The 22,860-nt window shown below is 44.5% G+C and overlaps 1 protein-coding gene across 1 annotated transcript in view; it reads right to left on the bottom strand.

Moving 5' to 3' along the window:
- CAT (catalase) overlaps positions 1-21,806 on the bottom strand; it is a 39,699-nt gene extending 17,893 nt beyond the window's left edge. Inside the window, exons 1-6 of the mRNA XM_072791098.1 lie at positions 21,640-21,806; positions 3,410-3,581; positions 2,919-3,029; positions 1,646-1,776; positions 1,078-1,182; positions 350-475 (exon numbers count right to left, since the gene is read on the bottom strand). Coding sequence (XP_072647199.1) covers positions 350-475; positions 1,078-1,182; positions 1,646-1,776; positions 2,919-3,029; positions 3,410-3,581; positions 21,640-21,705 — 711 coding nt within the window. The 5' untranslated portion in view covers positions 21,706-21,806. The remainder of the gene's footprint in view (positions 1-349; positions 476-1,077; positions 1,183-1,645; positions 1,777-2,918; positions 3,030-3,409; positions 3,582-21,639) is intronic.
- Between the last annotated feature and the right edge of the window lie 1,054 nt (positions 21,807-22,860).

Below are 22,860 nucleotides of genomic sequence, written 5' to 3'. Positions count from 1 at the left end.
AAATGAGCATTTTCCCAAATATTTATGCATTGCTCCAGGGCTCAGAAGAAGAAAGCTTGACCACTGCCAGCAGCTGTGTACTCCTACCCTCTGGTCATATGGAAAGAGGAGACCAAAGAGAGCCCACAGAGCTCCCCTAACTGGGCAGTGTGCATTCACTTGGGCGGAGCCAAAAGAAGAGTCATGGTCCTAGTCAACTGGATCAGTCAACTCTCAGCCAACTCTCAGCCTTTGGAGTGGAGGTAGGGGAAAGGGGGGAGGAGCCTTGATCTTTGCCCAATCCTCATGAGAAGTAAAGAGATGTGGGTGATAGGAGCCTTGTACCCTCTGCCCCAAAGGCATTATGTACCTTATAATGGAATTTGCAATAAACCGCCTCTCCCGCTGCATTAACCAGCTTAAAAGTATGTGATCCATATCCATTCATGTGCCTGTGTCCATCTGGAATCCCTCGATCACTGAACAAGAAGGAAACCTAAGGAACAGAAAAATAATGCCTTAAATCTTTCCATTTCAATCAAAATATCCTAGATTTTTAAGATATTCCTAAGTTTCCAAAGAATCTCTTAATGACATGGAACACGCTAACCAAGTTCCCATAAAAAAGGTTATCATTAGTATCATTTATACAAAATAATAAGAATTTTAAAGCAGAATGATATGTAAATCATTAGCCTCATGGCTCAAAATTCAATAAGGAATAGCAAAAACAAATCTGAAAGGTAGCCTAACTTGTCATTCAAAATCAATTTTAACAGTAAATATGTTTGGCAACACTTTTCCCGTCTTTCCCTAATACAAAGAGCTCTACTTTGTACTAGAGACTTTAATCCTTAATATTGTTAAATATCAGTTGACAATGTTTCTAGCATCCCTTAAGGTCTATGAGTGGGGGAAGATTAATAAAATCAGTCATAACACTCTTCAGGGTCAAGAAATCTGAGCAAGCCTCCCAAAAAGAAAGTAGAAACCAAGTCCAATGAGATAGCCAAAACTGGAGAAACACATGATGAAGCAAAATTAACAGTTCTATTGCCGGTAAAGCATTATAATAGAATGGAAAAGAAGAGTTCCCACCTGGTGCAGAGACTCAGGGCGCAGGCTCCAGAAGTCCCAGACCATGTCCGGATCCTTCAGGTGTGTTTGAGGGTTTCTCTTTTGACTATGGATAAAGGACGGAAACTATAAACAGAAAAAGAGGGGGTAAAAATCCCAAAATTAAGTTTATAGGAATTATCATCTTACATTATACATTGCCTATTGGTAGGCTTAGGGATTAAAACTCTGAACAAGATAATCCTAGAATTTTACAGTGCCAAACCCTAAAATGAAATTTACCCTCTATACACTTCCAGGACAAAGTGTTTCTTTGTACTGATCTTCCAGACTCTACAAGGAAAACTGGGCCAATTCCCACGAAGTCAGTGAATCTTGAAATGCCAAACTGAAGACCAACAGTAACTGTTATTTGATTTTATAAGAAGGATATTAAATACAGAAAAATGTGCTTAAAAAGGCAATCCAGCCAACCCAAATTCTTTTTTCTGCTTTTCTCAGGGCTTCTCCTCAAATGCCAGTCAATGTAAGGTGTTTGAAATCAATTTAAATCAAACATTTGTAGAGTGCAAGATACTTTATCACCTACCAATATGGCATCTCTGATGAAGAAAATGGGGGTGTTATTTCCAACAAGATCCCAATTACCATCCTCTGTGTAAAATTTCACTGCAAACCCACGAGGGTCACGAACTGTGTCAGCCGAGCCTGATTCTCCAGCTAGAAAATTCAAATGGGAAGAAAATTAAGCATAAGCCAAGAGTACTTGGCATCCAACAAACCTAACATCACAAAGAAACATTGGGATCTATCCTTTCCACTCTACTTCCTCAAAGGAAACTAGGTATTTAAGTACCTGGGTTATTATCTCTACCACCTACCAGCTAATTCAGTCCACAAATTAAACAACAGAATTAATTGCAAGTAATAAGAGAGTACATAACTGTAAAAGCTGAAAAGATTATCCATTTCACATAAGATAGCTTTGTCCAAACAGGTAATTAAATTTTTAATTAAGATAAAGGAAGAAAATAATTATAAAGATTAAGGTAGTAAATAAGGAGAATAAGTGAGTTGTCAAAATTATGAGACTAATATTAAGAAAATGAATGAAAATATAGATTCTTAAGAATCTAGAAACATAGACTAAAGGAGAAACAGAATTAATCCTGCATGGTGCTGTGTTGAGATGTAGCATGATAGATCTAGTTCGTACTAACACTACTGAAAAAAATCACTTCACCTCTGAAATAGAAATAACGCCACCTTGCAAAGTGAATCTACAGATGAGGTTATAGCTAATGTCTGTAAAGCGTCTGACCATGGATGGCACAGAGTTAATTCCCAAGAAAGGTCAGCTGTTGTGGTTGCTGAATAAATGCCCCCACTCCACATTTCCATCTGAGGCAAGCACTTGTAGGAAAGCTCTTTCCAAATTCACAGAATTGCAGTGGTGGCCTCTGCCTAAGTGTGATTTCCTAAGACCTCAGCAAACAATTAAAAGTAACTTCCTGCCTGTCTCAAAATATTTTTTCTACTGTAAAACCTGGCTATCATTTGGAGAAATGATTTATTCTATCTTCTAATAGGCTTTCCTTGAAATGTATGTGTAAATACCCCAAATAGGTTGGGGGATGGGGTAACTGGGTGATGGACATTAAGGAGGGCACATGATGTAATGAGCACTGGGTGTTGTATGCAACTGATGAATCACTGATCTGAAACTAACGATACACTACATGTTAGTTCATTGAATTTAAATAAAATAAGATTAAAAATCAATCAATCAATAAAAATAAATGCCCCAAGTAAGATACAGGGTTGAGTTATGCAATGCCAGTCACGTAAACAGACGGACTTACCAACAGTGGAGAATCGAACTGCAATGGGGGTCCTCTTTCCAATATGCTCAAACACCTTTGCTTTGGAGTATTTGGTAATGTCATGTGTGACCTCGAAGTAGCCAAAAGCCCCTAATGAGAAAGACACAGAAGTCCTCACGCGTGAGACCATCGCAGACCACTGGGCCCTCAATGGGCATCTAGGTGACAAGAGAAACTGATAGGGTAGCACTGGCCTTTTGGGAGCTTCCAAGAGGACAGGAAAAAGGGGAGCTAGATGTCCAAACACAAAATGATGGGGTCAAAATGCAAAGCCCTCAGTGCTACACCATTCAATCTGGAGAAATAACCATCATTTAATTATGAATTCCCTCAGTGGATTTTTTTTTTCCCTTTCCCCCAAGAATGGAGACTTGCCACTTCTGCTAAAGGAGCTTCAACTCTGTGAGAAGTAATTTTTAACCCAGGTGTTATGAAACAATCCTTTTACAGCAAATAAACAAGGCTCTCACCTGCTCCTTTAGCGTGCACGACTCTCTCAGGGATTCTCTCCCGGTCAAAGTGAGCCATTTCATCAGTGAAAACCACATCCTGAACAAGAAGGGGCCCCCGAGGCCCTGCTGTCATCACATTAAGTTTGTCTCCTATTGGATTACCGCCCCCGGTGGTCAGGACATCAGGTTTCTGAGTGGATAAAACACAAAAGGACAAAGAGTGTGGAAGAGTCAGTATAATCAAACCGTTATTTACATTGTCAGAGGGCACACTGTTTTCCAATTTTTATACCCTCTGATCACTCTTTTTAAATTTCCTGTGTCCGAAGTGCTGAAATACTGCCAAGATATGCCACCGCCTGAAATTCAGAGTCCAGTCTCAGAAATCCTTGAAAAATCTCAACACCAACTGCTAAGAAATCTGCTCTGAAGAGCAGAAAGATGGCTAAATAAGCTGCCAACTTGCTCAGCCCTGCTCTAGATGCAGCCACTGGGCTCCACACAGGAAATCCCCAGAGAGGGAACCCCCCACCCAAAGGGATCCTATGTGCTTAACACACTGAATGTCCAAACTGATGGTGAGAAGATGGTCTCTGGAGAAGCCATGCTGCTTAAGGCTTTATTTGGAACTTGCAGATGCTTTCTGACTGATACAGATGTTCAAGGGAGTCATCCCATATGGCATGTTCATTTCTCTCAAGCAGCATATGCCAGCTCTTTGCATTTGCAACATCTCTTTCCAATTGCAAAACAAAAAAAACAAATAAACAACAACAACAAAAAAAAAACCCGAAAAAGTCAATAGCTTTTATTGTCACTGAAAATAGTTACTGGTAAAATGGATTATAGTATTAACTTTCTAAAGATGTCAAATGTCCCTGAAATGGGATAGGTTATTTTACTGTAACAAAGAATTAGTTTTTTAATCCACCAAATTCTCTAATATCAGCCTATCAGCTGTCCCTTCTCTAGGATGGGAGCAGCAACATTTTTAAATTAATGATCCTAAGCAGCCTTTCACATGATCTTGGCTCATTATCTTGGTCATACCCTCTACTCGTGACCAGGGACAACTGCCTCTCCAATGTCTTCCCCTGGCTACTGGGAAACCTAAGGGAGATGTGTGGGTGAAGCAAAGCTAAGATAGCTCCATTCTGGGAGAACAACTCAAAAAGGTCTAGTGATGAAAGTCTAACTTCACATGCCCAGAAAAGGATTATGCACGGAAGTTTCACAAACTTGGAACGGAGTGTTAACTCTTCCTCTCCAGGTACACCTGTTCTGAATATTAAAATAAAGTCAATACTTATCTCTTCTTCCCTAGAAGGGGATATTGATAGGAGGGGATCACTTTAAAAACTATAAAAATACCATGAGCTCTTTGGGAAAAGGCACTGAAAAGAGATCTTGGAATCTTCAGAATGAATAAATAAGATTCCTACACACAGTAGGAACCCCTCCCCCCACCCACTAGAGTTCTGTTCACATTGAAATGAGAAGAGGCCAACATGGAACCTCAGAGAAACCGTGAGTGCTGGCATCCCAGAGCCTGGGTCTGACTTAGAGCTCTGCCAATCAATATTACTTACTATTTCTGAATCTCAATTCTTCATCTGCAAAATAGACCAGAAACAACTATCTCTCAGAATTAATACGTGGCTTGGTCATCAAGACAGTGTGGTACTGGCACAAAAACAGACACATAGATCAATGGAACAGAATAGAGAATCCAGAAGTGGACCCTCAACTTTATGGTCAACTAATACTTGACAAAGGAGGAAAGACTATCCACTGGAAAAAAGACAGTCTCTTCAATAAATGGTGCTGGGAAAATTGGACATCCACATGCAGAAGAATGAAACTAGACCACTCTCTTTCACCATACACAAAGATAAACTCAAAATGGATGAAAGATCTAACTGTGAGACAAGAATCCATCAAAATCCTAGAGGAGAACACAGGCAACACCCTTTTTGAACTCGGCCACAGTAACCTCTTGCAAGATACATCCATGAAGGCAAGAGAAACAAAAGCAAAAATGAACTATTGGGACTTCATCAAGATAAGAAGCTTTTGCACAGCAAAAGAAACAGTCAACAAAACTAAAAGACAACCTCCAGAATGGGAGAAGATATTTGCAAATGACGTATCAGATAAAGGGCTAGTATCCAAGATCTATAAAGAACTTATGAAACTCAACAGCAAAGAAACAATCCAATCATGAAATGGGCAAAAGACATGAACAGAAATCTCACAGAGGAAGACACAGACATGGCCAACATGCACATGAGAAAATGCTCCACATCACTGGCCATCAGGGAAATATAAATCAAAACCACAATGAGATACCACCTCACACCAGTGAGAATGGGGAAAATTAACAAGACAGGAAACAGCAAATGTTGGAGAGATGTGGAGAAAGGGGAACCCTCTTACACTGTTGGTGGGAATGGGAACTGGTGCAGCCACTCTGGAATGCAGTGTGGAGGTTCCTTAAAGAGTTAAAACTAGATCTGCCCTACGACCCAGCAATTGCTCTGCTGGGGATTTACCCCAAAGATACAGATGCAGTGAAACGCCCGGACACCTGCACCCCAATGTTTATAGCAGCAATGTCCACAATAGCCAAACTGTGGAAGGAGCCTCGGTGTCAATGGATAAAGAAGATGTGGTTTACGTATACAATGGAATATTCCTCAGCCATTAGAAACGACAAATACCCACCATTTGCTTCGACGTGGATGGAACTGGAGGGTATTATGCTGAGTGAAGTAAGTCAATCGGAGAAGGACAAACATCATATGGTCTCATTCATTTGGGGAATATAAAAATAGTGAAAGGGAATAAAGGAGAAAGGAGAAAAATGAGTGGGAAATATCAGAGAGGGAGACAGAACATGAGAGACTCCTAACTCTGGGAAACGAACTAGGGGTGGTGGAAGGGGAGGGGGGCGGGGGGTGGGGGTGAATGGGTGACGGGCACTGAGGGGGGCACTTGACGGGATGAGCACTGGGTGTTATTCTGTATGTTGGTAAATTGAACACCAATAAAAAATAAATTTATTTTTAAAAAAAGGAGAAAATGAATCAGAATAAGGAAAGAGAAAATTGTAGAACTTCCCTTTTAGTTTAAACCTAAAACCTTGAGTTTCCATGTTGGCTGTCACTGGAATCACCGGAGGAGCTTTTTAATTCATAGACTTAGCTGGGTCATCCCCCTGGAGATTTCCAATACAATTAGTCTGGGTGAGGCCTGGGCATTGGGATTTTTTTGAGCTCCCCAGGTGATTCCTAAGTGAAGCCAGGATTAAGTGCAACTGACTTAAAGCTTTGGAATGATCCACAATTAGAATAAAAGAGTCTGAGCAAACAATCTGTCCACACCTTACCATGCCCTTTTTGAACATATAAACACAGCACTAGAGGAAATAAATAGATAGATAGATAGATAGATAGATAGATAGATAGATAGATAGATAGATAGATAAGACATCGCATAAAGGAGAGAAGTAGGACACAGGATACCAAGAAGTTTGGGAGAAGGAAAGGTAAACAGGTCAGAGTGATCATTTACATCACTCAGGAAAGCAATAAAAGCATATCACATGCCCTCTCCGCACGACCAGGTCAGAGCGGTATGGTCAAGAATAAAAACCATGCCCAGAGAAGGCACATGCGCAGCAAGGTAGACGAAAATGGCTGGGTGGAGAACTAAAGAATGAAGTGGTCTCACCTCATGGGCCGGACTCCAGGAAAGTTGGGAGCGAGAATGCTGGAATTATGCCGTCATGGGGCCTCCCTCCCACCCAACACAAGAATGTCCTCCATTAGGTGAACCTGGCTTTCTACCTTACAAATGTAGCATCCGGCCTCTCCTCCTTGCTCTAACAGATCAACAGTCCTAATTTTTAACAGCCTTCCTCATACACACTAATGTACATGTGATCTGCCTTCAAAACAAGTATGGCAGGAAGAGCTTCAACAGGGTGAGCAACACGGGAGTCCAACAGGAGGACAAAGACTAGAATAAAAAGATCCCCAACTTCAAGGGCTGTTTAGGGCAACATTTGATGAGAGAAACCCACGTGAACCAAACAGAAGAGAGTATTTATTAGAAGGTGAGGAGAAGAATGTCATATATTTGCTGAGAAGAAAAAAGTTAATGCAATGAAGCTGTATTAAATAAAACGAAGAGTGGGGGAATGGAACGTGGAAAGCAAATTTTTAAACATAATTTCTGGGGGAAAAAAAAGTGCAAGGCTTTAGGGAAATCTAGAAGATAATATCTTGGTGTAAGCAGCGGTCTTACCTCATAATGCCCTCTTTTCTCATCTTTATGTCATAGGGAAGTAAAAATGGACAACCTGAAGTTAAGGGTCCCCTCTCACAGAACCCAAGACAAAAAGGAATGAAAAGCAGTTATTTAATGCATGTGCTTACCTTGAGGGATGCTATATTCCAACTACATCTTCAAAAATACTACAAAATAAGAAATTAAATCACCACTCTAGCTTCCCTTTTCTATTCTCCAGGTGGATTTAGAGTCAGGAAAAATGTGCACATTAAGATTTAGAGTAAATTCACCCAACAGCATTCCAAAAGTGTTTAGGGAGTCCCTACCCTGTGTTAGGTGCTGGGGATTACATTACAGCAGCAAACATCAACATTCCTGCTCTCGTGGAGCTCACAGTCTACGGCGGTGTTAAATGTTATATTATTTACTGCAGCAAAAGCTGATGGGTAGCTTAAATATGTAAAAATAAAGGAAGGGTTAATTAATGAAATATTATGCCACCATTAAGAATTTTACCCACAGAAAAACTTCAATAACAGTGAAATGATCGTAGAATTTAGGGGATATAATTACAGGTCATTTAAATTTTCTTTAGATTTCTTTTTTTCTTTCCTAAATTAATTTTTAAGTCAGAAATTCCTTGCCTACATCTAATCAAATATCAGAAGTTTTTCAAATTATCTACATTTTGTATTGACTTAATGAAGGCAATGTGATACACCTTCACGTCATAAAAAACATTTTTAATGAAGGGACTGTATCACCACAAGTATCCACTTCTAATCACCTTTCTAATTACTTTCTAAAAAGTCCTTAAATTATGCTTAGTTTTCACTTGCTCGGGTAAAATTTAAAAACTGAAATTTTCATTTGGAGTTAACGTACCACATCATCAGCTTAAAATAACTACTTCTAAAAACAAGGAAACATGATAGATGCAAATCATTTTTATGAGGAAAGTCCCTAAAGAAGACTCCTCTTCTCCAGTTTCTTTCTCCAGAGAAATAATGATAACTCAGAGAATGGGCTGCTGCTGAGCACAGGCTCTTTAATGTTAACTACTGTTAGTGCATTAATGATAAACATACGCAATTTTTTAATAGTTTTAAGATCTTTAAAACTGGGGTATGTCTTGCTATCTGTGGCATCTTAGCAATGAGTCCGGGTTGGGACAGGCGAGGTTTTTTGTCTTCCTAAGTAGTGTATAGAATACTGGCACATTTCACGGTACACAGCATCTCAGATTCAATGAAAATAGATGTTCGCTCAAAGCTGGGAAAGTGTGGTCTTAAAATCCAACTCAAAAGCAGCTATTTTTATTTTGTTTAAGATGTTATTTATTTATTTATCCGAGAGAGAGAGAGAGAGAGGGAGAGAGAGCACAAGCAGGGGGTAGGGGTAGAGAGAGAGAGGGAGAAGTAGACTCCCCATTGAGCAGGGAACCTGATGCGGGGCTCGATCCCAGAACCCCGGGATCAGGACATGAGCCGAAGGCAGATGCTTAACCAACTGAGACACCCCGGCACCCCAAAGCAGCTATATTTAGTGGGTAAATATAATAAGGGATTGTGACCATTGTGTTTGGCTGCAGGTCAGTGACGCTGGAGGCCCACGTTCCATGGAGCAGGCCAACGAATGCAGAGGAAGGAAGGAAGCGGAGGTGAGGAATGCAGCGTCCCCAGCACGGCGGGGAGAAAAGGAAGGGGGGAGAGGTGGTGCCTCAGAAAGAAGGCAGTGGGCGCCCCGTGTCCAGTTCCACGGTCAGCGCCGTGTGCTGGGCTCTGTGACCCACCCCACTGTAAGTATAGTTTGATTTTGTGCTGGTTTAAGGGCAAACTTCCAGCAGGCTCCAGCATTTAGAAGACTTTTGGGTTTGGGGAGGTTTTTGTTGTTGTTTGTTTTTTTAAAGGTTTTATTTATTCATGAGAGACAGAGAGAGACAGGTAGAGGCAGAGGCAGAAGCAGGCTCCATGCAGGGAGCCCGATGTGGGACTCGATCCCGGGACTCCAGGATCAGGCCCTGGGCCGAAGGCAGGCGCTCAACCACTGAGCCCTCCCAGGCATCCCCTTTAGAAGACTTTCGAACTAGCAGGTGCAGAGCAGCGAAAGCCAGCCAGGGCTACAAACCACCACAAAAACAGCCAGGCTTGGAAGAGGGGGCCTGATTAGCTGAGCACAGTCAGCTGAAGCCACCCCCTGCACCAGCTGAGAGGGGCAGAGGGTCAGCAGAGGACGACAGGAGAGAGGGAGGGGGAACACGAAGCCCACCAGTGGCAGGGCCCCCTGCAGCCATCTGAGAAGGTTGAGGGGAGCACAGGGTGGCAGGCTTTGTACAGGTGCTAGGGAGACACGGCAGGAGGCGGAAGGAAGTCAGGGCTTGTCTGCGGGTCGAGGACACAAAAAGCAGCCACAGGGCACCTGGTCACATCAGAGAAGCTCAGCCATCCCAACCTGGACCCCTCGTGATGCCATCCGGAGGGCGCAGCATTAAGAACACGGGCCCCTCGGTCACACTCAGTTCAACACTCATTCATTCATTCCACTGGCATCGTCCCCTCCCCTCCTCCCACCCCCACGGACCACAGCCTGCCCCGCAAGGGGAGCCTCTATGTTCCGCACAAACGGGACAGGCTGCAGGTCCTGGAGGAGGGAGGCCAGAGGGCCCGGCGGACGGAGGTGGGCCAAACCAGAGCCAGGCCCTGCCATCGGTGCCCTTGGTCCTTGCAAGCACCAGACCAAAGAAACAACATCCCAGGATGCCAGCTCTGAGCTTTCTCTAGTAATAGGATGGAGGGTGGCTGTTCTGGTCCAGAGCTAACCAAGGACAGAGGATCAGTGCAGTTGACAAAGCTGTACAGGATTTCCAATTTCCCTTCATGACTACCATTTCTGAAGCACCTGCCATATCCAAGGCTTTCTCCTGGCTACCTTGACATAAGTCACCTCACTTAAGCCTCCAATAATCCAGGAAGACACATGTGATTATTCCCATTCAATGGGTGATGGCTGTATGATCAGAGAATTTTGCTGATTTTACACAGATTTCAATATTGGGGCACAGGTTTGCTTGTTATAAATAACAAATATGATGGGCCAAGAGATTTCCTCCAACTTGCTGATTATTATGTTATTGTTATTTTTAAACTCAGATCATTTTAGAACTAGAATTTTTTAATGACAGAAAAGCTTTTTATTGCTGGAAAATTCTAAGAGCACACACTCTCCCTCTCAGGAAAAGCGGCATTCGTTTACATCTTTCTGGCTGACAACTACCCACAACATTCATACATGCTCCACCTGAACGGCTCTTCCTGCCCCTGCCCCGTGCCATCCCTCGAGCTGGGCATCTTCTTGCACTCCACAGAACAAAATATTTATAATTTCCTATATGCTTCACTGTTTTCCTCTCTAGGTGATATACTCATTATAGATCTATAACCCTGACATCTGACATGATGCCGTTATCTACAAGTACACACAAAAATGCTTCTGTGGGATGCCTGCATGGCTGTGTCGGTTAAGCATCCGACTCTTGATTTTGGCTCAGGCAGGTCATGATCTTGGGGTTATGGGATCAAGCCCTGCTTCAGGTTCCATGCTTAGCACGGAGTCTGCTTGTCCCTCTCCCTCTGCTCCTCTCCTTGTACTCTCTCTCTCTCTCTCTCAAATACATAAAATCTCTTTTAAAAAATGCTTGTGGATTCAACATGTGAATAAATTAAACTATGGACCAACACAAAATGGCCAAGAAAGATTATTTCTAAGTAGGAGGAGGAAGCAACAAGTCTATCCGTCTTCCTGTATCTCCATTCCCAAAAATAAATGGGAAATATCTTAAATTATAACTTCAAATTCTGATCAAACACCTTTAGACAAATGTTTATGAAAACTGCTGCAGAAATTGGCAAAGGAATATTTTGGCTTGGCTAAAAACTGACATCATGATTCAAAGGACAGACTCAAAGTAAAATTCCATTTTGGCTTTGCTCTTTCTATTTTTTGGCTGGAGTTAAGACACGAACGAAGAAATTTTCCTGGGAGGAATAAGGTTGGCTTTCTCTGATAAAATATTCTATCAACAGTTTCCACTTCTACTAGTGTCCTCTGCTTACAGGAGCTCCAAGAACTTATCAAACATCATTCTTCCATTTTTTAATTGACAAAGATTGGTAATACAGCCCGTCCCTAACTTTCAATCCCAAAGAGTCATAATGACAGCTTCTCATTCTCAGAGATCAATACAGAATATACCTGACATTTTCTATCAAGTTATTGCTTAACACTTTACATTTATTCAACAAGATTCATCAAGTACCTACAATGTGCACATTCATGTACAGAAAACCAAGCACTGTCATGGCCCTCAAATTTCTTTGGGGGAGAGAGGAGAAACCAGAGTGCTCCAGGCCTCCTGGCTCATTCCAAGGGGGAGACCGGGCAGTTTGGGAAAAGAACCCAAGCCTGCACAGGGCACCCACCCTTCTTCACCTTGCAAGCCAGTGGCCACAGGCAGTACGCGTCCTTCAGCGCACATCCCGCTCTCCCAGGGGCAGGCCTGGTAATCTCCACTGCCTAGATGCAAGGGAGTAAATTCAACACAGGGGTGCAATCTCAGCAAGCTCTCTTGGCCAAAACACCTAAGCTGCTTCCTCCAATCAAGCCTCTACCAGTATTAAAGGTAACACTTGGCACTCCCTCATCCCACTCACTCTTGATTCAGCTTGGGAATGGAGTGTGTATGAGAGGTCTTACTTATCTCAAAACAACAATAATAACAGCTCGGTAAGTAGGTACTGTTCTAAACTCTACTTGGGTTATCACATTTAATCCAACTGTCTGAAGTAAGTAATAGTATAATCCCTGTTACACAGAAGAGCCACAGGGAGGTTATGCAACTTGCACCAGGTCATTCACTCAAAAAAAGTCAGAATCAGAATTTGAACCCAAGCAAACTAGCTCAAAAACCCAAACTCCTTAACCACAACACTAACGCATTCCTTAGAACAACAGAGCTAGCATGTCCTGTACACATTCTATACGCTAGGTGATCGACCTACATTAATTTATAAATGTATATTACATAAATGAGTCCTCAACAGTCCTTCAAGATAAGAACTGTTATCCCATTTTTAATATGGAGAAACCAAGGGGGAGAAAGGTGAAGTACCTGCCCAGTAGTCAAGCCACAATTTGAATCCTATCTGAGTATAAACCCTGACCCTTCATTGCTTCACTAAACCACTATAAACTGTGTTGATAACCACCAGAAGATAAAGAGGAGCTTAAAAGACACACCAACCATCGCAATGTGTGAACCTTTTCAGATTTGGGCTTGAACAAAGCATTACAAAGGAGACAGACAGATGTGTCAAGGGTCCCCAAGACCACCCACCTCCAGGTGATTCCCTAGGAGGAGTTAGGAGACTCAGCACCTAGTCACAGTCAGGGGGTCATGAGTCATACTCATATTATAGCATTTTAATACAAAGCAGAACCCCAGCAAGGAGAAAGGCATGTGGAGTGAAGTCCAGAAAACTAGCACAAGCCTCCAGAGTCCTCTCCCAGGGGGGATCACGCAGGACACGATTAATCCCCCAGCGAATTGTGGTAACACGTGTGAAATATGGTCTAGCAGGGAAGCTCATTAGAGACTCAGCGCGCAGGGTTTACACAAGGAGCTGACGGTGGAGGTGGCCTCTGGCTCCCAGCAGGAAAGCACACGTTCAGTAAACACCACACTGTTTGCACGGCTCTTGCACAGTCAGCTGCTCTTATCAGCTCAGGTGGGAGGAGCCCTCCCGAAATGCAACTTCCAGACACCAGCCAAGGGCTGGCTACCCTTGCACGGAGGCCTCTGCAAAGACAGTCGTCTCAGGTCTGTAGATGAAATCATTTCTGCACAGAGACAATCAGGGAAAGTGAACACACTGGCCAGCTGAGGAAGGTAGACATCACTGCTCCCGTTCTAGATGTGACAATGCTATTCTTAAAGTCCTCATCTTCTGGCGATACAGGCACTTGGAAGGTTCATTGCACAACCCTCTCTACCTCAGTTCTGGCTTGAAACTTTCCACAATATAAAGAAAGGTTCTGGGTTTTCTCATATCAAGAATCAAGGAGAACTGTCTAATAAAAGAAATAAGAGGAGGTGAAGTGAGAGGAAGGAAGAGCTGCCTCAAGAACTCTGCTCATTCTGACCTCGCTCCATACTGAATCCTTTCCTTTGGCAACTCGTTCCATCAAGACAAAGGGCATAATTCAGCACCACACACAAAATACACACTAGACAACTGACCAGATGGTTAATACCGGCTCCTGCCCAGAGAGGGCTTATCATCACTAGAAGATGGGGAAAACCCTAACTACCACATAGGCCATTTAATCCTAAATTCCAGATGCTGTCTGATGGGCTTTGCTTGTTTTTTTTTTTTTTTTTTTTAAACCTCAAGACATCCTCAGCATCAGAAGGTGCCCCACCTTAAGGCCACATCACACCAGGGTGATTCACAAGATTAAAATACATGAAGTGGTAACATTGGGAAATGTTTCTGATTGCCTTAATGACCAAAAACTATGCTTCCTGGGCTATACGTGGAGACTTCATCATCAGGACGTGCTTTGTCTTCTAAGTGGACCATCCTGGTCAAGCCACCAAGTGCCTTGTAGAAGTCAATACCAGTAGGTCATTCTCAGCTCAAGAAGGAAGACTGATTTTCATTTCACTTTACTCATTGTGAACGTTATCCAGTACCCTCCACCTAAGGTATGGCCACTCAAAAAAATATCACACATATTTCATAACGTAATCATGGAAAATGTGAAATCTTTTCAAAAAGGGTAAGTAAAAAAAATCAAGCCTTTTTTTTAAAGTATGATGAATGCGCACATACAACATATTGAGTCTACAATTCTATACATTACTCAGTGCTCACCATGGTAAGTGCAGTCACCATCTGCCACCCTGCAGCATTACTATAATATTCAAACTCTGTTCTTTTTTTTTTTTTAAAAGATTTATTTATTCATGAGAGACACACAGAGAGAGAGAGAGAGGGGCACAAACACAGGCAGAGGGAGAAGCAGGCTCCATGCAGGGAGCCTGACGTGGGACTCGATCCCCGGTCTCCAGGACCACATCCTGGGCTGAAGGCAACGCTAAACCACTGAGCCATCCAGGCTGCCCCAAACTCTGTTCTTAATAAACAACACAAATGGATCCTGTTGGTACGAAACAAGGTATATTGAAAGCTTCTAGAGAGACCACTTCAGCAGTGTGCTAACTGCTACCATACGTGCAACCTTTATGGTCTTAGACAAACCACAGCCCATTGAGCAAGGAACAATAAGATCTATCAGGCACACAAAGAATTGCCTGTCCTGTGTGTTTCACACAGTGGGGGACAGGAAATGCAATGACAATCATGCAAATGACACAAGAAAATTAAAAATCCCAAGAAAGAGAACTAGTGGGTGGTTTTAATATCAGAGAAAAAATAAAAGTTGCCTTTTACAAAAAAGATAAATGTCAGACTTAAAGGCCACATGGTGGGATCTCTGAGCACACACAAACTGAGCACACCTCCTCCTTCACCCAAATGGGAAATGTTTGCTTTCCAAGCCAGGCTGTTTCACGTTAGTATGTGTTAATAGGAAAAGTGGCACAATTCTAATGTTTTCTTCTCCCTTCTTGGTGAGCTATCAATGCTTCTGGCAAGAAATGATCAAAACATTGCGAACGGTGGAATGGTGTTCAATCGTTAGTAAATATTTAGAACAATCCTATCATGAATAAAACCTTTAAAATACACAAAATAATAGCTATTGCAAGAGGTTTTCTCTGCCTTGAAATGATCTTAAATAAGTCTGGGAGGACTGAGAATTAGCCTAGTCCTTCAATCTTTCAAAACAGTAGGGAATAGGGGCAGCCCAGGTGGCTCAGCGGTTTAGCACCGCCTTTAGCTCAGGGCCTGATCCTGGAGACCTGGGAGCGAGTCCCACATCGGGCTCCCTGCATGGACCCTGCTTCTCCCTCTGCCTGTGTCTCTGCCTCTCTCTCTGTGTCTCTCATGAATAAATAAATAAATAAAATCTTTAAACAGTAGGGAATAAGAGGAAATGAGAAAGAAAGACTCAAAATATGAAGGACAGTAGATCCACAAATGTGAAAGATTCCTTGGCTCTTTTTATTAGAAACTACAGCAATCACAGTACTCAGGAAGAAAGTAAAGAATAAAAACAAGAAGAAAGTAAACAAAAATAAAGATCTGCTTTTACATTTTGCAATCAGCTGATCTTTTTTATCTAGAGAAAAATACGGAGTGGTCTAAATATTGGCTAAAACAAATGAAAGTTTAGAAATTTTGATTCCACTTCTCCTGTCTCTCTCATTGCCACACTATGACCCAGGTAGTCCCCAAGTGAAAAAAAAAAAAAAAGGCACATGTTCATAAGGAGCTCCCAGTCACCCCTTCTCCATCCCAAATGTTGGCAGTATGATAACAACGCAGGTATTATCAAATCACCCTAAAAGATACATAAATCCTCATGTGTTCTGTCTTATGACTCAGTGACGGGAATGGATGGACCAAGACCCAATCTCTCTCCCAGGTAATAAAGGAACTGTTAAAAAAACAAGAAGCTTGAAGTGTTCAAATTCTCTAATTTTTAAGGGATCAGAGGCTAATAACTAAGCCTAAGCATCCAAAAGGAAGAGCATTCTAACTGATGAGCAAGAATGTTCCTATTTAAGTTCCATCCAACGTGACTGGGAATAGCTGGAGAACTAATTCCTTCCCTTCAGTGTATTTCGAGAGAAAGAGAAAGATTTTTCAGAAGATCTAAGTCATACCTATGAACATATTTGATTCAATGATCGCTTATTAAAATTTACAAAGCTCCCAATTCACTTGCCAGCAACAAACTCTGACTACAGGAGAGATTCTCAAAAAACTGCTTTTACATTGGTTGACATCCTGGCTCCAAAGGATACACCTAGCTTGGCATTCTGCACCTGGTGCTTGAGGAAGGAGACAACAGGGTGCCCTCCTATAGTAGTTCCAGAAAGTTCTCACAGTCTAGCAATAGATGTAAAAACCAGGGGGCACCTGGATGGCTCAATAGTTTAAGTGTCCAACTCTTAATTTACCCTCAGGTCTTGAGTTCAAGCCCAGTGTTGGGCTCCACTCTGGGCATGGTGACTACTTTAAAAAACTAAAATTAAAAATAAAGGCACACCTGGTGGCTCAGTCAGTTGAGCATTCGACTCTCGATCTCAACTTGGGTCTTGATTTCAGGATTGTGAGTATGGGCCCTGCATTGGGCTCTAAGAAAAAAAGACAGAGAGACAGGAAGGAAGGAAGGAAGGAAGGAAGGAAGGAAGGAAGGAAGGAAGGAAGGAAGGAAGGAAGGAAGGAAGGAAGGAAGGAAGGAAGGAAGGGAGGGAGGGAGGGAGGGAGGGAGGGAGGGAGGGAGGGAGGGAGGGAGGAAGGAAAAAGGGAAGAAAAAACCAGAGAATAAGAGGGAGGATGTTGATACAGAGTTGCCCATTTATATGGAGGCATTTGCCAAGTACAGGGAGATTTAAAAAAACAAAATACACCCGCACACACATCATCATCATCATTATCATAATTTTCTAACAGAAAGAATATTTTAGTAACAGAAAGTAAAAATGATATCTTTTTTTTTTTAAGATTTTATTTATTTATTCATAGAGACAGAGAGAGAGAGAAAGAGGCAGAGACACAGGCAGAGGGAGAAGCAGGCTCCATGCAGGGAGCCCGACATGGGACTCGATTCTGGGTCTCCGGGATCACGCCCTGGACTGAAGGCAGTGCCAAACCGCTGAGCCACCTGGGCTGCCCAAAATGACACAATCTTTTTAAAGAAGACTGTATCTGTTTGCCCATCCCCACATTACAAGAAATGGCTAAGCAGATTTTCCTATGGATCATATGGTTTGGACAGCATAGTAGGGTCAGCTACCTGGAAAGGAGAAGACTGCATTTCCCAACTGCCCTTACTGTTAGGTGTGGCCATTGGAGCCAATGTAGTCAATGGAAGATGAGCAGAGGTGACCCACATCACTTCCAGCCTGGTCCCTAAACATCCCACACACCCTCCTCCACGTTCTTAACCTCCTATGGCTGGATGGTGATACCCAGGACAACCTTTAGAGGTAAGTGTTGTCAAAGGGGGAGCCTCTGTCTGCCTGGAGCCCTCAATAACTATGGGCAGTAGAGTACTCACCCAAACTTTGGCCCATCATGTAAGAGAGAAATAAATTTCTAATATGTTTATCCTATTACATATTTTGGAATTATTACAGCACTTAGCCCACATATGATTTAAAATATGAGCCATACAAATCAATAATAAAAAGACAATCTAATATTTTAAAGCACAAAAGATTTGAACAGATATGTCAAAGAACATATACCAATGTCAATAAGCATGTGAAAAGATGCTCAGTTCCCACTGGTCATCAGATCAATGCAAATTATCAGTGAGACCATCACTTCATACCCACAAGAATGGCTAAAATTAAATGACAACAGCAAGGTTGACAGAATGTGGAGCAATGGAACTCTCATATAATGTTGATGGAAGTGTAAAATGGTAAAAACAAACAAACAAACAAAACTTAGGAAAAAGGTTTAGCAGTTTCTCATAAAATATTCACTTGTACCCAGCAATTCTACTGCTAGGTATTTCCTAAGAGAAATGAAAGCATTTGTGCACGAAAATACTTGTGTAAGACTTATCATTGCAGCTTTATTCAGAACAGCCAAATCACGCAAATAGCCCAAATGTCCGGCAACGAGATACACACATGGTGCTGTATTCATTCAATGGACTGTTACGCAGCAATAAAAATAATAAACTGCTGATACAAACAACATCATGAAGGAATCTTAAAACTTTTTTTTAAAGATTTTTATTTATTTATTGATGAGAGACACAGAGAGAGAGAGAGAGAGGCAGAGACCCAGGCAGAGGGAGAAGCAGCCTCCACGCAGGGAGCCCGATGTGGGACTCGATCCCGGGACCCCAGGATCATGCCCCGAGCCAAAGGCAGGCGCTTTAACCACTGAGCCACCCAGGCATCCCTTTAAAACTTTTTTTAAGTCTTAAAACATTTTTGCTGTATGAAAGAAGTGTTAACACAAAAAAGTACGTAGGTCAATGGTTAAAAAGATAGCAAAACAGTGGTGGAAACAGCATGAGGGAACTTTCCAGGGCGACACTAATTGTCTATATATCTTGATAAGGGAATAGGATTCACAGGTGTCAAAATATCATGGGATGGTACACGTCATATTTGTGTATTTCACTGCCCTATTATCTTAAACACATAATCAAACACTGAACTGAAAAGTAGCTGTGAGAAAAGGGGAGGTTAATGGATATACGAAGTGATGGACATAGAATAACATGTAATAAAAAATACATAGCAAAATGTAGTGAATATATAAGTATTGAATGCATAATTCTTTCAACTTTTCTGAATGTTTGAAATTTCACTGGAAAATTATAAGGCCTATGAGACATATGCAAAATTCCTTTTGGAGGACTGGGCATGGGAGGGAGTGGTCACCTCAAAGAAATGAGCAGGTTTACTGAGAGCAGGTAAAAATGAAGAACAACAAGACATTAAAGTGACTGCCAATCAGGACCATGTACACAGTGCAAAGACCTGCCAGAGGCAGAGGAGACGACAGTATTGCCACTACGAGTCCCCCCCAACTATAGATGTGTTTTGGTGAGCAGGCAACCATGGAGGGTAAATCACCACTAGCACTGTAATGATTTAACAACAGTTACTGATTCTCAAAATGAAGAGGCAAGCTAGTCTCAGAACAAAGTGTGGGGGAGGGGTGGTCATTTAAAAATGAATTAATTGTGGTTTATGCAAAACTCACTACAGTATGTGTATTGTTTGCAGTTCACAGGGTATCATGAGAACTTCAATGTGAATCAGGATTTGGCAACTACTGGATATGGGAAGAATCCTGGGCCCCAACTGGTAAGTTCTCATCTTGACTCTGCCACTCACGAGTTGCCTGTCCTTGATTAAAGACTCCGTGTCGCTCTGGTTCACTTTAGGAATTCATGAAAAACTGAACTAACCCTCCTGGCCTATATTAAAGGACACAACGAGAAGAGAGATGCGCCAGGGCCATAGGGTGGTGGCATGACAGCCTTCTCAAGAGCAGGGAACTATTAAGTAACCCACGGACACTTAGCATTAATACTCCAGTTCATGAATACTAACCCAGTTTTGAGAAAGAGCATTAAGACGAGGAAAAGCGTAGCTCTCGTCCTCTCTCTGCCACTAACCAGCTGCCATGGGAACAGGCCAAGTCCCTCAAGACTCTCTGGGCCAAGATGACAAAAGAAGACTCAGATCAGAAGCACTCTCAACTAATCCAACCTGCTCAAGGATGCTCTTTAAGGCTCTGCATCCCAGGATTACAGGGCAAGAACGCCTCACCCACCACCACCACCACCGAGCTGAGCTCCTTTCTCACCTTTAAAGTTCTTGTTCAGCTGTCATGTGCTTTGGGCAGCTTTCCAGCCAAGTCCCATCACTCCCTTTACACCTTACAGATAACCTACATTAGAGCCCTCACCCTGCTGCAGGGTGATCAGGGTGATCACCTGTTTACTCATGTTGTCTCCCTGCCTAGCCTTTGTGCTTCTCAACGCCGCAGTTCCTGGCAGGTGTACACCTGGTACTCAGCACAGCGACCAGCACGGCCAGCAGGTCAGGCGCTCAGCGCCAACGTGTGAATAAACGCTGTAGCCTGTCCCTACCGGGGCTCCTAGCTCTCCAATGTCAGGCAGGGTTTTTCTTGTTTGTTTGTTTGTTTGTTTGTTTGTTTATGATAGTCACAGAGAGAGAGAGAGAGAGAGAGAGAGGCAGCCCGACGTGGGACTGGATCCCGGGTCTCCAGGATGGCACCCTGGGCCAAAGGCAGGCGCCAAACCTCTGCGCCACCCAGGGACCCCCAGGCAGGGGGGGTTTAAATGCAAATGGCATCACGGATGTGAAACTTCTTTATTTCGGCGATCCGTCCTCGCGACTGGTGCTGGGGGACCCCGAGATGATACAGCATTGTCACCCCGCAAAAATGGAAGCTTGTAGTTAATGCTTGAGCAAGGCCCAGGCTAGAGCCCCGTTGCCACTTCCCCGCACCCCCCCCCCCCACAACTTCCTTTTCTGCAGCTGCAGCTCTCTGCCTCTTTCCGAAGGAGCCTTCCTTGCTCCCTCGAGCTGCGACCTCTGTCCCAGCTGGCAAAACTGCAGAATTCGGAGCCAACCACCCACGCCCGCGGCGGCCGAAAGTAAACCTGCAGGAGGGCGCTCCGGCCGGGACAGCACCCCCTGCCCCCCGCCCGGGGCACAGAGGCAGCGCCTACCCCGCCCGCGATCTGCAGGACAGCACCCCACCACCACCCCCCCCGGGGCACAGAGGCAGCGCCCACCCCCGGGGCACAGAGGCAGCGCCCACCCCCGGGGCACAGAGGCAGCGCCCACCCCCGGCTGCGATCTGCAGGACAGCCCCCCCCCCACCCACCCCCGGGCACAGAGGCAGCGCCCACCCCCGGCTGCGACCTGCAGGACAGCCCCCCCCACCCCGCACAGAGGCAGCTCCCACCCGGCCCGCGATCTGCAGGACAGCCCCCCTCCCCCCCCCCCGCCCCCTGGGCACAGAGGCAGCGCCCTCCCCGGGCTGCGACCTGCAGGACAGACTCCCCACCCCGCCCCGGGCACAGAGGCAGCGCCCTCCCCGGGCTGCGACCTGCAGGACAGACTCCCCCCCTCCCCGGGCACAGAGGCAGCGCCCTCCCCGCCCCCACCGCACCCCCACCCCCGGGGCGCCGCGGCGCAGGCGATGCCCGGGCCGTTACTCGCCGACGCCCAGCGCCCTGCGCCAAGCTTCGGGCTCTACCTGCGCGGCGCGCTGCTCCTTCCAGAGCTTCATCTGGTCGCTGGCTGGGTCCCGGCTGTCCGCCATGGTGCCCGCCCCGCCGGCCCCGCGTCCCCACCGCCGCCGCCCAGCCCGTCTTCCGCCGCGCGGCTCAAGTAGGCGACCTCGGCCTGCGCCGGTCAGCCCCGCCCCTCGCCCCGCCCCCCGCGGAAGGCCGCCTCCTGATTGGCCGCCCGGGCGCCAGGCAGGATGGGATTGGAGGAGAGGGGCGAGGCGCTGCGGCCCCGGGGAGGCTGGGAGAGGCGGGAGGGCCGCGGGGAAGGAGGTGTGTCGGGGGAGGGGGAGCCCCGCCCCTCTGCCCCCCAAACCCCGCGATTTCTGAACTCAGGTCTGGGCCCCGCCTTCCGGGCCCTGACTCCCTCCCGCCTCCAGTGCATCCTTCTGGAACCCGCCCAGACGCGAAGGTCGGGGTTGGGGGGGCGGGGGAGGGGCTGCCGGTTTTGCAGAAGGAAAGCTAAGGTGCTGCTGGGTGGGGCTTTGCACCCTAAACGCGATCTCCGCTCTCAAGAAGTCAGAAATCCTGGCTTGAATTCCTCGGTGCAAAATGGATTTTTGACATACCCTAATGTTAGTGTCCTTTGCAGCTGAGGGATTGATGGGAAGTTGCAATAAATGCAAACAGCTAAGCTTTTAACGCGTTAGTTTATTCTCAAATGTCATGTTAGTTTAATCGGATCGTAGACTACATACACAGGAAAACTGCCTTTAAAAAAAAAAAAAATGAGGATGGGCCGCCCGGGTGGCCCAGCGGTTTAGCTCCGCCTTCAGCCCAGGGCGTGATCCTGGAGGCCTGGGTTCAAATCCCACGTCGGGCTCCCTCCATGGAGCCTGCTTCTCCCTCTGCCTGTGTCTCTGCCTCTCTCTCTCTATGTGGGTCTCTCACGAATAAATAAATAAACCTTTAAAAAACAAATAATAAAAAAATAAAAACAAGACAGTGAAACATTGACAGGTTCTTAATGATCTTAAGAGTCTCAAACCCATAATGAAGGACGTTCAGTCTTTTAGGTTCCCTTTTGGTTAGCAGCTCCCCTCTTCAGAGTGTCTACCTTGTGCTAGATGCTGCTAGATGTTTGCCAGACAATAGCATTTAATCTTTACAATGCGTGGTGGAAGGTTGGTTGTCCCCCCACTTTATTTTTTTTATTTTATTTAAATTAAATTTGCCGATAGTATAACACT

The sequence above is a fragment of the Canis lupus genome, chromosome 21 (genome assembly GCF_048164855.1).
Source record: "Canis lupus baileyi chromosome 21, mCanLup2.hap1, whole genome shotgun sequence".
NCBI classification, from domain to species: Eukaryota; Metazoa; Chordata; class Mammalia; order Carnivora; family Canidae; genus Canis; species Canis lupus.
Note: the sequence above shows the minus strand (reverse complement) of the source record. Positions and strands in the feature narration are given on the sequence as shown.